Source organism: Zonotrichia leucophrys, chromosome 9 (assembly GCF_028769735.1).
Source record: "Zonotrichia leucophrys gambelii isolate GWCS_2022_RI chromosome 9, RI_Zleu_2.0, whole genome shotgun sequence".
Classification (NCBI taxonomy): Eukaryota; Metazoa; Chordata; class Aves; order Passeriformes; family Passerellidae; genus Zonotrichia; species Zonotrichia leucophrys.
This window is the reverse complement of record NC_088179.1, coordinates 4,481,042-4,493,395: the sequence shown is the minus strand read 5'-3', so window position 1 is coordinate 4,493,395 and position 12,354 is coordinate 4,481,042. Positions and strand designations below refer to the sequence as shown.

Genomic DNA, 12,354 nt, shown 5'->3' with positions numbered 1-12,354 from the left:
TCAGCTGTGCCCCCTCCCAGCCCCACGAACAGACCTTGGTGTTGTGTAAGCAGCACTCAGCAGCAGCTACAGCATTCCTGTGCTTCCATCGCTGATCCAAACACAGATCCACACCAGCCACTGTCGAGAAAATTAACTCTATCCCAGCCATAATCCTGTGCAAAGACAAAACCAGCAGAGACAGCCAAGAGGACCACTGGTTCTAAGTGTGGAGCATTCACAGCATTCTAGTATTTAAGTCTGTCTCAGAAAAATTAGAGTTTTGTACAAGAAATTCCTGTCACAATAATTCTTTCTAAAAATACATGTAGATGTACCCACCCTGTCTCTCCCTGCTATAAACAACAGTGCACCATTATGTGAAAGCATCACTGAGAACACAGAATAAGGTTTAGGAAAGATAAAATAACCCTACACTCACTCCTCCCTTGTATTCCCCCAGGAACTGCTCTATTGTTCAGTGAAACAGTAACACTTACATGGAGCTTTAGGATCTTCAGGTGTAAGGAAGATGTTAAATGGAGCTGTGCCAGAACTTCCCCGGCCACAGTCCAGGGTTGTGTGTCTCCCTCCCGAGCACCCTCTCTGTACACAGCTGAAAAAGAGAACTATGGAAAGTTCCACTTCCCAAAAAGAGCCTTTCATGTGGAAAGTCTGTATTTTACACAGTGATGGTCAGTAGTTTAGGGGGGGAAAAAAGAAAGAATGGTGTAGGAAAAGAGCAGAAAATATAAACAGCTTGTATCAGATAGAACTAGCTGCATCAGCCTATCCTGGCAGAAAGCAAACCCTGCAGATTTCTTTTCCAAGGACATCTTGGACTTCCTATAGCTTTTCATCACCCCACACCCAAGCAGCACAGGCTGACTTGGGTTGGGAGAGACCTCCAAGACCACTGAGCTCAGCCTGTGGCCAATCCCCACCTTGTCACCAGCCCAGAGAACTGAGTGCCACATCCAGGTATTCCTTGGACACCTCCAGGGATGGGCACTCCAAACCTGCCTGGGCAGCTCCTGCCAATGCCTGACCACCATTTCCACAACAAAATTCTTCCTCTTTGCAAATGATGGCATTGTTCACTTTGGTTTAGCCCAAAGGAGGATAATCAGCTCCTCTCTGAGTGGTCCTGAAGGATGGAGAGGTGGGGAGTGTCCCATAATTCAGAGAATGGGTTGAATGGCCAAGAGTGGAGAGTAGGACAAGGTACTGGCAGGCCATGGAATATATGGAGGTATTTCTGTCAAAAGCATCCATGTGGCCAAGCTGAGAGAAGTGTGATCTTAGAACTGTATTCAGAAGGGCATTGCAACACTTTGCTGAGCACAAGCCAGCATCCTTAGTGCAGTCTGACAGCGTAGAGATTGTGTTCTGCCTTAAAACAGAACAAAACACTCTTTAGGATGGTTTTTCTTTGAAGAACAAGGCTCTGGAGGGAACATTTATTTCACTGCTCTGTGGAAGAGCCAATACCACAAAAAGCAGGTATGGAGAAAATGGCTACTCCATAAGACTCATGATATCCAGTAGGGCTTTCCAAACCACTACACTTGAGTAAAATCCATCAATGGGCTCCCTCTGCACACAGCGAGAGCCAGCTTATTACCACCCAGCAGCCCAGGAGAATCACAGAATCACAGGATGGTTTAGGTTGGAAGCTCACCCCATTCCAACCCCCCTGCCACGGGCAGGGGACACCTTCCATTAGGCCAGGCCACTCAAATCCCTGTCCATCCTGGAGAGGATTGTGGGGAAGAGCATAACAAGCTTTGCTGACATCCACTGCTCTGCCCATGTTGACAGAAAACATCTTTTTGTTGTACAAGATTATCAGCTTAGTGACACTATTTACTGTGGAAAATGCCCTGGCTCTTTCTTATCACCACCTGCTTCATTTGGATACAAAAGAGCCTAGATTATGAGTGACACGTATCAGTAAATAAGGATATAACTAACAAACACCAAGTAAGCCAGAAGATGAATGACTCACTGCCTCTGTAGCAGAAAGGTGACTGTGGTTTTGTACAACAAACCATAAATTACAAAACAAACACTGTAGCAAATAAAACCAAACCCCAAAACCAACAAAACCCTTCATGTTAGAATAGAACAGTTCAGCTGGAAGGAACTTGGGACAATCATCTGGTCCAGCTGCTTGACCAGTTCAGGGCTGCCCTAAAGTTCCACCACTGCTCAAATGCCTCTTGAACACAGACAGTCTGGGGCATCAGCCATCTCTGCAGGGAGCCTGCTGCAGTATTTGATTATGTGCTTTATAAAGAAACACTTCCTAATGTCCAGCCTGAGCCTCCCCTGGCCCTGCTTTGAGAGCAGCATTCCCATGAGATCAGCACTTCCCTCTCCATGCCCCCTCCTCAGGAAGCTGCAGAGGGGATGGGGCTGTCCCTCAGCCTCCTTCTGTCCAAAGCAGACAAACCCAGAGCCCTCAGCCTCCTTCTCTCTAAATCAGACAAACCCAGAGCCCTCAGCCCCTCCCAGGTCACACCTCCCAGCCCCAGCCCCAGCCTGGGTCTCCTCCTCTGGGCACACTCAAGCCCCTTCCCCATCTCTGACCCTGGAGCTCTCTGCCTGAGGCTGCCCAGAGCTGAGCACAGCCAGGCCCTGCCCTCTCCTGTGTGGTGTCCCCAGGATGCCACCTGCCCTCCTGGCCATGGCTCCTGCTCAGCTGCTGCCCCAGCACCCCCAGACCCTTCCAGGGCTGCTCCCCAGCCTCTCCTCTCCCAGCTCAGCCTCGTGCTCAGCCTTGCTCCCCCTGGGTGCAGAGCCCACACTTGGACTCAGCAATTCTGTGCAGAGCCCTCTGCAAGGCCTCTCATCTCAGCACAGTCACAGAGTGGTTTGGGTTGGAAAGGACCTGAAAGTCCATCTCATTCTACTTCTCTGCTATGGGCAGAAACACCTTCCACTAGACCAGGTTGCTCCCAACCCATCCTTCTGGATCATCACTCCAGGTTATCCCAGGTATTATCCAGCCAGGTTGGGAGGGATAATTTTACATCTCTATGTGAGAGCAAATCCAGAAGCTGGGTCTCCAGCATCCTCTCCTCTCTGGCCAGTCCTTCCAGCACTGCAAACCCGTACATGGGACAACAGTGATGCTTATTTTGGACAACCTGGAGGTGGCATCACTAAAGAGGCCATGGCCAGATGTTGTTGTGGGCTTTGGGATAAGTGTATTAGATAAAACATGTGAGGAAGTGTCTCAGGTTTAGCTGGGTGTGTATTAAATTACCATCTGTTAAAGGCAGGGCAGTTATCCTCTGTTCATTGGGCAGTTTATTTTATCTCTCCCCCAGCCAACCCTCCCTCCAGGAGATCTCTGCTGTCCATGGCCACTGAGTGTCCCTGCAGGGCTGATCCAATCCCAGCATCCCATGGGGAGATGCTCCGCCCAGGGGAGGAGCCAAGCATTCCTGCCTGGATCCAATCTGAGCCTGGCACAGCACAGCAGCCTTTGCCCCCTGCATTGCCAGAGGAGCAGCTTTCTGCTGCCCTGCATGGCCAGAGGGAGCCCAGGCCCATCTGCAGCAGCCCTGGAGCTGCAGAGGAAAACTCCCCCCTTGTGCAGGATCCCTGCTGCAGCAGAGCCACAGCTGGCACTGCAGGAGGGCTGAGCCCCCATGGATGGGGCTGGGACACCGCCCTGACACACAGGGGACAGGGCATGGTCTGACTCTGTCAATGGTTTTGTTTGTACTATTGCATTTTTATTTTAATTTTCCTAGTAAAGAACTGTTATTCCTATTCCCATAATTTTGCCTGAGAGCCTCTTAATTTCAAAATCATAATAATTCAGAGGGAGGGGTTTACATTTTCCATTTCAGGGGAGGCTCTTGCCTAACTTAGCAGACACTTGTCTGTTCAAACCAAGAGAGGAAGAGCAACACCTTCACTTGGAAGAATTACATCCACAAGTTCTCCTGTGTCTCTGATGCTTCACTTGCACAGCCCAAGTGAGAAAATGCCTCCTTTGGCTGCTGTCACTGATAAATCAAAGCAAACCCAAGGGGACAGAGTTGGAATACTCATACATACACACAGTGCTTGGTTTCAGTGTTCACACTAAGTAGGAAACCCAGCAGTGTGTTCTTCAGCAAGAGCAACCCCATTCCTTTACTTGTTCCATCCCCATAACAAAATCAAACATGGAGCACTCCATGTTCTTGCTGATCCAGAGTGCTTATGGCCCAAGTGCAGGTGCAGAGCTGGAGCTGCTCTGCTGCCTCCTCAGCACGTGCTCCTGTCAGGAGCTGAGGGCAGAGTCTTGTAGGGGTTGAGGATCCCTTTGGGGTCCAGCATGGCTTTGAACTGCTGCATGAGCAGCACTGCCTCGTGGGGTTTGCTGTAGTGAATGAAGTGTCTCTTCTTGAAGCCCAGCCCGTGCTCTGCACTGATGCTCCCACTGCACCTCGCAGTCCACTCGTACACGAAGGGCTCGATGGCCTCCAGCAGGGAATGGCTGTAGGACTCTGCAGTGATGTTCAGGTGCAAGTTCCCATCTCCTGGAAGAAAACAATGCACAGATGGGTCTGGGAGAACAACCTGGTGGCCCTGCAATGGATACTCATTCCTGCTCTCGAACAACAGGGCCTTTGTTAGTCTGCAAACTGCAAAAAGGACAAGCTCCCTGTCCTACAAACGTCAGCCTCTCCGTGCACAAATAGTTCAAATAGGATCTTTGCTTTTCCATGCTCCAAGTGCAATATTTGAGGAAAGGTTCTGAGTTAAGCTACTTTCAAACTCCAACTTTTGTGATTTTCAAATTCCCACTGTGCTGCATTAATGTTTGTGCCACCACCGTGATGCAATGACAAAGACTTGCCCAATGGCATTTCATAATGATTATTAGATTTTAACATGGTCCTTCATCACTTTTTCTCTCCCTATTATGTTTGTGCAATGCTCTAAATGTGCTTTGGCACTGTGTCAATAGAAACAAAGAAAGCAGAACAATTTCTCCTTTTGCCACCGTGTGTGACAGTATTTGATTAAGCACAGTTGCTGGGTACTCCAAAAGACAAAACACACAAAGAAAAATACAATTTGCTCATCCTCCTCCTGCATCCTAGCAAACCCTCACTGCACACAGCTTAGTCCTCAAAGAGCTACCAACAGGAAGCCTTTGTTATGCAACGTGTCTTTCAAATGATCCCTAATCAAGTGTGCTCAACAGTGTTCCATGGGTTTTTTGTATCAGAACAGCTCTCCTAAATTACCAGTTTACCTGCTTGTAAAATCAGATTAGTTTCCCAGCAAGCTACAAATCTATCAGCCTTTCTGTGCATTTATCATTATTCTCTGTTGGAGGGTTAATGGCTCACAAAAACCAGATTTTCAGTAGGATTAATCACTTTGGACAATAAAGTGGTTATCTGCCAAATGTGTCTAAGTTCATCAACCAAATTGATGGTCCAATTGAACAAATCACATATTTAAATAGAAAGTACACAGCAAGAAGATACAGATGACCAGTTCCATGGCTCACTGGCCAGCAACCTGCCATCAGTATATGGAAAACAGTCTGAAAGCAGTGAAATTCAAACACAAAGATCCTGATGCACCCTCCTCTTCCACAGTCATCAATTTAAGCCTCTCACCCACAGCACAGAAGGGCCATCACCTCCTTTCCCAGCACCCTGTGGCATTCACATTCTCTGACAAAATCCCTTCGCCCAGGATTTTTCTCCTGGGAAGCTGAGAAGCCTCAGAGAAAAGGAAAACAATTCTTATTTGCTTCTCCTCTGTTTTGCTCATTGGAATGTGTTTGGACATTGTTTATCCACAGGTGATTGTTTCGCTGGATTCTGGTGTGAGTTGTTTTGGCTCATTGGCCAATTGGGGCCAAGCTGTGTCAAGACTTTGGAAAGAGTCACGAGTTTTTATTATTATCTTTTTAGCATTGTGTAAGTTTCCTTTCTGTATTCTTTAGTATAGTTTAGTATAGTACAGTATAGTGTATAGTATAGTATAGTATAGTATAGTATAGTATTCTTTAATATAACATAGTATCATAAAGTGATAAATGAGCCTTCTGAGAACATGGAGTCAGATTGGTCATTCCTGCCTTTGTTGTGGCATTCCCTGCAAATCCAACACACCCCCACTTACCCAAGTGGCCATAGCCCACCACGTTTTTGGCACTCTGGCCCAGCCGAGCCCTCATGTCAGTGACAAGGTCATAGAGCTTCCCCACAGGCAGGGAGATGTCGTACTTGTACACGTAACCCTCGTGAGTGAGGGCCTCGGTGATCCTCTCCCGCAGGCTCCACAGCACCTGAGCAATGAAGGATCACAGAAATCCAATTAGCTCTTGGGTTCCATGTGTACACCAAGAACACCTCCCTATATAAAACACAAATCCACCCAAAGAGATTTGTGGGAGAGGAAACACTGACTCGCCTTTATTTTCTTCTCGTCCGTTGCCACAGTTCCATCAGTGACCAAACCAGAAGCCATGGCCTGCTCTAAGAAGTTGTGCAATTTTTCTTCATCATGAGTTGAGTTGGAGCCCGAAGTTTCAATTAGAACATAAAAAGGGCTGTCTGAGAATGAGAGTAAACAAAGTAAGTAAATGCCCTGGGGCAAAACAGAAGAATTCAGGGCAGGTTTTGGAGCTTTCCCCACATGTTATGTGCCCAGACACCCTGGTGCCAGAGAGAGCACTTCACTGACATGCTAGATCTTTTATTAAGCAACCACTTCCCAGAAAGCTAGCAGTTTTGTGAGGACAAATACAAGTAAAAAGTCTCATCTTAAAAGATAAAAGGTGTTTGGAATTGATATACTAGATACAAAAATTATGACGGACGCCCACACAATCACCAACCTTTTAAAAGTCAGTGAGTCAACTTTTTAAAATGAGTCATTTTTTAGAAGTGTTTAAAAGTAGTCTAAAAATCCCCAAGAAGGGGATTCCCTGCCCCTTTCTGCAGTGTGAATATCACTGGTACCTGCCACTGGGCTGGACAGCTTGAGGTGTGTCTCAACCAGTTCCATGCACTTCTCATCCATGAACTCGTAGGCAGACAGGATCTCACCCAGCATGGCTCTGCAGGTTGTGAATGTTTCCAGAACCTTGGCAAAACTCTGACACCCTTCAGACAGAACAAACAGGAATCAGGACCAAAAAAACAGACACCACCCCAAACCCTCTGCAGGTTTGTGAGAAGTAAAACAACCTCAGTGAAGGTTCCCCACAGAGAACTCTGGACCTGCTGAGGGATATCCAGAAGCAGCTTTTAAGCAGCCTGGCCACATACTGATCCAGAGCCTGACCTGCAGATGTGATTTCTCAGCCTTGCCTCATCACCTGGTCACTCACCTGACTCCTGGATGGTGGCTGCCTCTGCCTGCTGTCACAGCTTTGTCCTGCTCATCTCCTGAGCCTGTCAGACCAAGCCCTCCCTCACCAGTGAGGGGACTGTCCTGCCTGCCTCCTCACCCTGCTAAGCTCTTGGCTCCACTTTCCTTACAGAACAGCCTGCCCTTGCAGATATTTCAAGAGATATTAAATATCTGCACAGGTATTTTAGCACAGAGCCCTACACTATTTCCCAGAACCAGCTGATGCTGGCAGTGCAGCTCAGCAGGCTGAGCAATGCTTTCTCCTCTCTATCCCTACTCCCAGCCTTTGAATTCAGGTGTGAAATCATTCATTTCAGCTTCTACCTAGGAATGCCACATTCACAGCCTTAGGCCTCTGAGGACAGAGGATGGAGACAGCAGTGATAACTCCCAAGGTGCCCTCGGATCCGATGAAGAGCTGCTTGAGGTCATAGCCCGTGTTATCTTTGCGCAGAGAGGTCAGGCAGTCCAGAGCTGAGCCATCAGCCAGCACCTGTGGGAACAGGGGCCCAGTCAGAGCACCTGATAGGGATCTGCTGCCTGTGGCAATGAACTTATCACCAAGTGATGGGAAATGTCACTGCCCTTGAGCTGCAGCCCACTCCCACACTGCTCCTCCATTCCCAGCTCTTCCCCTCTCTATATCCTACCCAAGTAGGATAGAGTAGGTATTTCCCTCCTGCTACTTTCCTTCCATCAGGACAAGTAATAACAGAAGTTTGCTCTGCTTTTCTTACTAATGGTGCTGAAGAACAGCCACTCTCTGCAGCCCTAGCTCCCACTATTCAGCAGAAACAAGGGAAGCTACTCGAAACAGTGAACAGTTAAGCAGAATGAAGTAAACCCTCTGCCACTTGAGCCTTAAATTAAGGCTGAGTATCTCCAAGACAGGTTATTAAAGGCTATTTTGACATTAGAGCCAAACTGACCTCAGACAAATGCTCTCCTTTCTAAGTCTACACAGAAAAACAAAGCCATGCTTTTGTTCTCTGAGCAAATTTTGTCCCCAGCCATGAAAACTTTTAGAACTCCTAATCCAGCCTTTACATCCCAAGGCACTCGCCTTGAGTAGGACAGGAGCAGCTGAGGAGCAGCAGAGACTCTAGGGCAACCAGCAGCCAAATGAACCCAAAACACACAGCTATGTTATGGGGTGGGCTTTAAACCCTAAGACAATCTCCAAAGTCCCATCCAACACAAACCAGTTTGTAATCCTATGATTCTATTAAAATCTGAGTGAGCAGCCACCAGAAGAGAGTGATGCAGAATGGATTTAGCAGAGTGTTCCAGAGAAACCAACTCCATGCAGATAACCTGGGATGCCCCAACCTTTCCCTACCTTCTTTACCTCTGTCAGCAAGCACTGGAAGTCAGGAAGCTGGAAACTGCAGCAGCAATAACATGCTACACGCATGAAGACGTGCTGGCCCTTCTCAGAAGAGCCCACCAAGGAAAAGAGTGGGAGCCTGGAGAGGAACGTGGCAGTGTGCTGGACAGTTACAGGAGCAGGAAGCAGCACAGCAGAGGATGACACAAGAAGGGAGCTGCCAGGTACTCGCCTTACCACTTGCAGGCCCAGCACGGTCCCTCGCAGAGAGCCGTACCTCAGGAGCCGCAAGCCGCCGGCGTTGGTGGCCACGTTGCCCCCGATGTGGCAGCTGCCCTTGGCTCCCAGGTCCAGGGGCATGATGAAGCCCTGCTCCTCCAGGTACTCACTGAGACTCTCCAGCACACAGCCTGCCTGGCACACAAGGATTCCTGCAACACAAACACCATGCTACAAGCTGATGGCCAAGAAGAAGGTGCTTCCTCAAGAAGCAGGAGCAGTTTGAGCTGATACAGCCACCACTTTCTTCAAAACTTCTTGGGATTCAGTTTAAATGCACAAATCTGTGCATGTTCCAGGGAACTGCTCCCTCCTCAAGCCTCAGGGAGCTTTGATATTACCTCAATAACTCATCACCCACATCTCTGGACTGGTAAAACACAGGCACATTAAATGCATCTCTGCCTGTTGTTCTCTCTCTCTGAACAGAGATTCTCACACCAGCCTGACCCCCCAAACCCAAACAAACCTCCCTATGAAGCTGCTGGGCTGATCCCTGCTGATCCTGCTGCTACCTGTTCCCAGGAAAATGCCTGCTCTGTGGCCTGGGGCTCATTTCTGTGCTTCACATCCCTGGAATATTTACCAGACACCTTGTCAAAGCTGATGATCTGGTTCATGAGAGCAGTGGAGAGAATGATCTCATCAAAGACAGGAACGCTGCCCCCAACAAGGCCTGTGTTTCCTCCCTGAGGGTTCACTGCCAGGTTCCTCTCATGGCAGTACCTGGAAGGAAAAAGGTTTCTGGATTTTTATGCATTTAAAAGCCACAATCAATCTGTCAGAGAAGTTTCACCTCTGCATGAATGTTGACTGTTGTGACAGCACTCCTTAAAATTAAGCAGCATTTCACAGAAAGATGAAATTGATGGAAGGAGAGAGTTTCACTGGCAAAGTGAGAAAGAGCAACTCCTGTCTGAACTCAGCCCAGGGCTGAGAAAAGAACCAACACCTGAGGTTAGGCCCCTGTGGATCTACACATCTGGCACACATCTGCCTGGAAAGCACTGCTTATGTTTCTACAGCAGTCTGTTTTAACAGCTTGGGCTCCTCAGCCATCCTCTGGCAGTGCTTTCAGGCATGACTGCCCCCCTCATTCCAAGAAATTTATGTCCTGTAGGTGACAAAATGTGCACCTGTGCCTCTGCTGCTGCTCCTGCCACATCCCTGCCAAGCAGCACCCAGCACATCCCTCTGAGCTCACAGCAGCTCCTGCACAAGGGATGGCACAGAGCCCACGGCACCAGAGCTCCTTGAGCAGCCCTGCCTGCCCTCCCTGTGCCCTGCATCCCTGTTCCAACAGAGCCAGGAGCACGTTCCTGCAGCTGTGAGCTCCTCAGCCAAGCACTGATCTGCCACAGCACTGCCCAACCAGGGCTGTGCTCTCACCTGTGTGAACAAAACAGACCCTCAAACTGCCTGGTTCTGCCCTAACCTTCTTCACCTTTTTAAACAGACCTTCCTGAATCTTTCACAAAACTGCTCTTTCCTGAGCACCTGTACAATACCTAATTTTAGCTATTTATCAGAGCAGAAAAGTCATGAAGAAAACTAACTCAGCAACATAAGGAATTAGTGTCTGAACACCTACCAGCTCCCTTCAGGTGCTGGATCATCCCTGGCTGAACCCAAGCCCAGCAGAAAAGGTGTGTGTTACCTGAGAATCTGAGACACCTCTGCCGTTGTCTGGGGCTTCAACACCAGCTGGCTGCAGCCTGCAATGAAAGCAAGGGACTCTCAAGGCAAGCTGTGGCTCTGCAGAGGTCAGAAAGAAACAGGGGGGAAAAGATGAGGTGGGAAATAACAATGCTCCCTCCACTGTTCGGCATTTCAACCACTTTGACAACAAACAGCAGCCTTTCCCTTTAAGCCCTGCAAAAAACTTTGCATGTATAGGTAGACTTGGCTGCCACTGGGGGCAATGGGAAATGGTTTAAATTCTCATGAAATCTTTGAGAGAAGAAACAGAGAATTCACAATGCTTGATTTGGAATCACAGAATCACAGGATGATTAGGGTTGGGAAGGACCTAAAAGTTTATCTCATTCCACGGGCATGGAATACCCTTCCACTAGCCCAGGTTGCTCCAAGCCCTGTCCAACCTGGCCTTGGACACTGCCAGGGATCCAGGGGCAGCCACAGCTGCTCTGGGCACCTGTGCCAGGGCCTCACACCCTCACAGGGAAGAATTTCTTCCCAATATCCCATTTAACCCTGCCCTCTGGCAGTGGGAAGCCATTCCCCCTTGTCCTGCCACTCCAGGCCCATATAAAAAGTCTCTCTCCCTCCTTTTAATAAATCCCCTTAAAGTACTGAAAGGCTGCAATAAAGTCTCCCAAAAGCTTTCATATTCTTTTGTGAGGTTCAATCAAAACTGTTAGCTGAATCAACTAATCTCAGGAAAAAAAATAATTATTAAGTTAGAGGGTTTCGATTTTTTTGTTTTAATTTTTGAGAAAGCCTATAAGTTTTCCAGCTATCAGGTAATTCTTAGAGGAATAATTTTATGAGAAAAACTCATTTTGGGTGCGCAGGCACTCATCTGCTCTCTGGTGACCAGTGACAGGACCGAGGGAAGAGCTGGAGCTGTGGCAAGAAAGGGTTAGGGTGGATATCAAGGAAAGGTTCTTCCTCCAGAGAAGGCTCCCCAGGGAATGGGCACGGCCCCAGGGCTGCCAGAGCTCCAGGAGCATTTGGACAACACTCTGAAGCACAGGGTGAGATTGTCGCAGTGTGTGTGGACTCCATAATTCTCATGGGTCCCTTCCAACTCTACGGCCTGTACAGATGCGATCCGCCATCAATAAAGATAAGCTTTCCTTTAGCAAACTCCTTAACTAACAGAGGCAGGGAGGAGGTTTCACCCCGCAGCTCGCTTACCTCGCACTGACTTCAGCCAGTCCACATTAAATGGCTTCACCTCCTCCTCTCCGGTGATGACCCTGCCGGGCATGAGGCGCTCGAAGAACGCCACATCGCCATCGGCCAGCCGAGCAAAGGGCAGCCTGCGCACCGCGTACCGCTCGCAGGTCGGCACCACCTCCCGGGAGCCAGCACAGCCCCTGGCCCGGGGCACACCGGGGAGCTCCCGGTTCGCTCGGCAGCTCCTCAGCCAGGCGGCCCCGCGGCGCCACACTACTGCGGCAGCCATGGCAGAATCCGCGGCTTCGCTCCCTGAGGGCAGCGCGGCACTGAGGGCAAGCGAGGCTCCTCCGCTACTCCCACCGCGCCACGCAGCCTCCTCAGCGTGGTTTAGCGCGGACCGGGAGGGAAAATTCAGAATTATGCCAGTAAAACGGAAGATTCCAAGGACGCTCCGCGGCGGGGACGCGCCTCACTCCGAGCCGCCAGGGGGCGCTGCCGCCCGCCGCGATGAGCGCGAACGC

The 12,354-nt window shown here is 49.2% G+C and overlaps 1 protein-coding gene across 4 annotated transcripts; it reads right to left on the bottom strand.

Annotated features, from left to right (window-relative positions):
- Positions 1-2,512: 2,512 nt before the first annotated feature.
- D2HGDH (D-2-hydroxyglutarate dehydrogenase) lies at positions 2,513-12,307 on the bottom strand. 4 transcript variants are annotated; one of them, XM_064721021.1, is made up of 9 exons: positions 11,849-12,307; positions 10,626-10,683; positions 9,555-9,694; positions 8,702-9,120; positions 7,687-7,855; positions 6,969-7,112; positions 6,418-6,560; positions 6,127-6,292; positions 2,513-4,520 (listed from the first exon to the last, which is right to left on the bottom strand). In XM_064721021.1, the coding sequence occupies exons 1-9, from the start codon at positions 12,117-12,119 to the stop codon at positions 4,246-4,248; spliced, it is 1,785 nt and encodes a 594-aa protein (XP_064577091.1). In that variant the 5' UTR covers positions 12,120-12,307; the 3' UTR covers positions 2,513-4,245. The 4 variants fall into 4 exon arrangements, with proteins under 4 accessions (XP_064577091.1, XP_064577092.1, XP_064577094.1 ...); XM_064721022.1 differs by having other exon boundaries at positions 8,927-9,120; XM_064721024.1 differs by having other exon boundaries at positions 10,626-10,723; positions 11,849-11,985.
- Positions 12,308-12,354: the final 47 nt, after the last annotated feature.

What these genes read in the sequence shown, in the direction of transcription:
- D2HGDH (XM_064721021.1), bottom strand. Translation starts at nt 12,119, where the DNA reads ATGGCTGCCGCAGTAGTGTGGCGCCGCGGGGCCGCCTGGCTGAGGAGC. An exon ending in CTGGCTGAAGTCAGTGCGAG is followed by an intron (nt 10,684 to 11,848) that starts GTAAGCGAGCTG and finishes CTTTCATTGCAG; the next exon opens with GCTGCAGCCAGCTGGTGTTG. An exon ending in TGTGAATGTGGCATTCCTAG is followed by an intron (nt 7,113 to 7,686) that starts GTAGAAGCTGAA and finishes TTCTGTCTGAAG; the next exon opens with GGTGTCAGAGTTTTGCCAAG.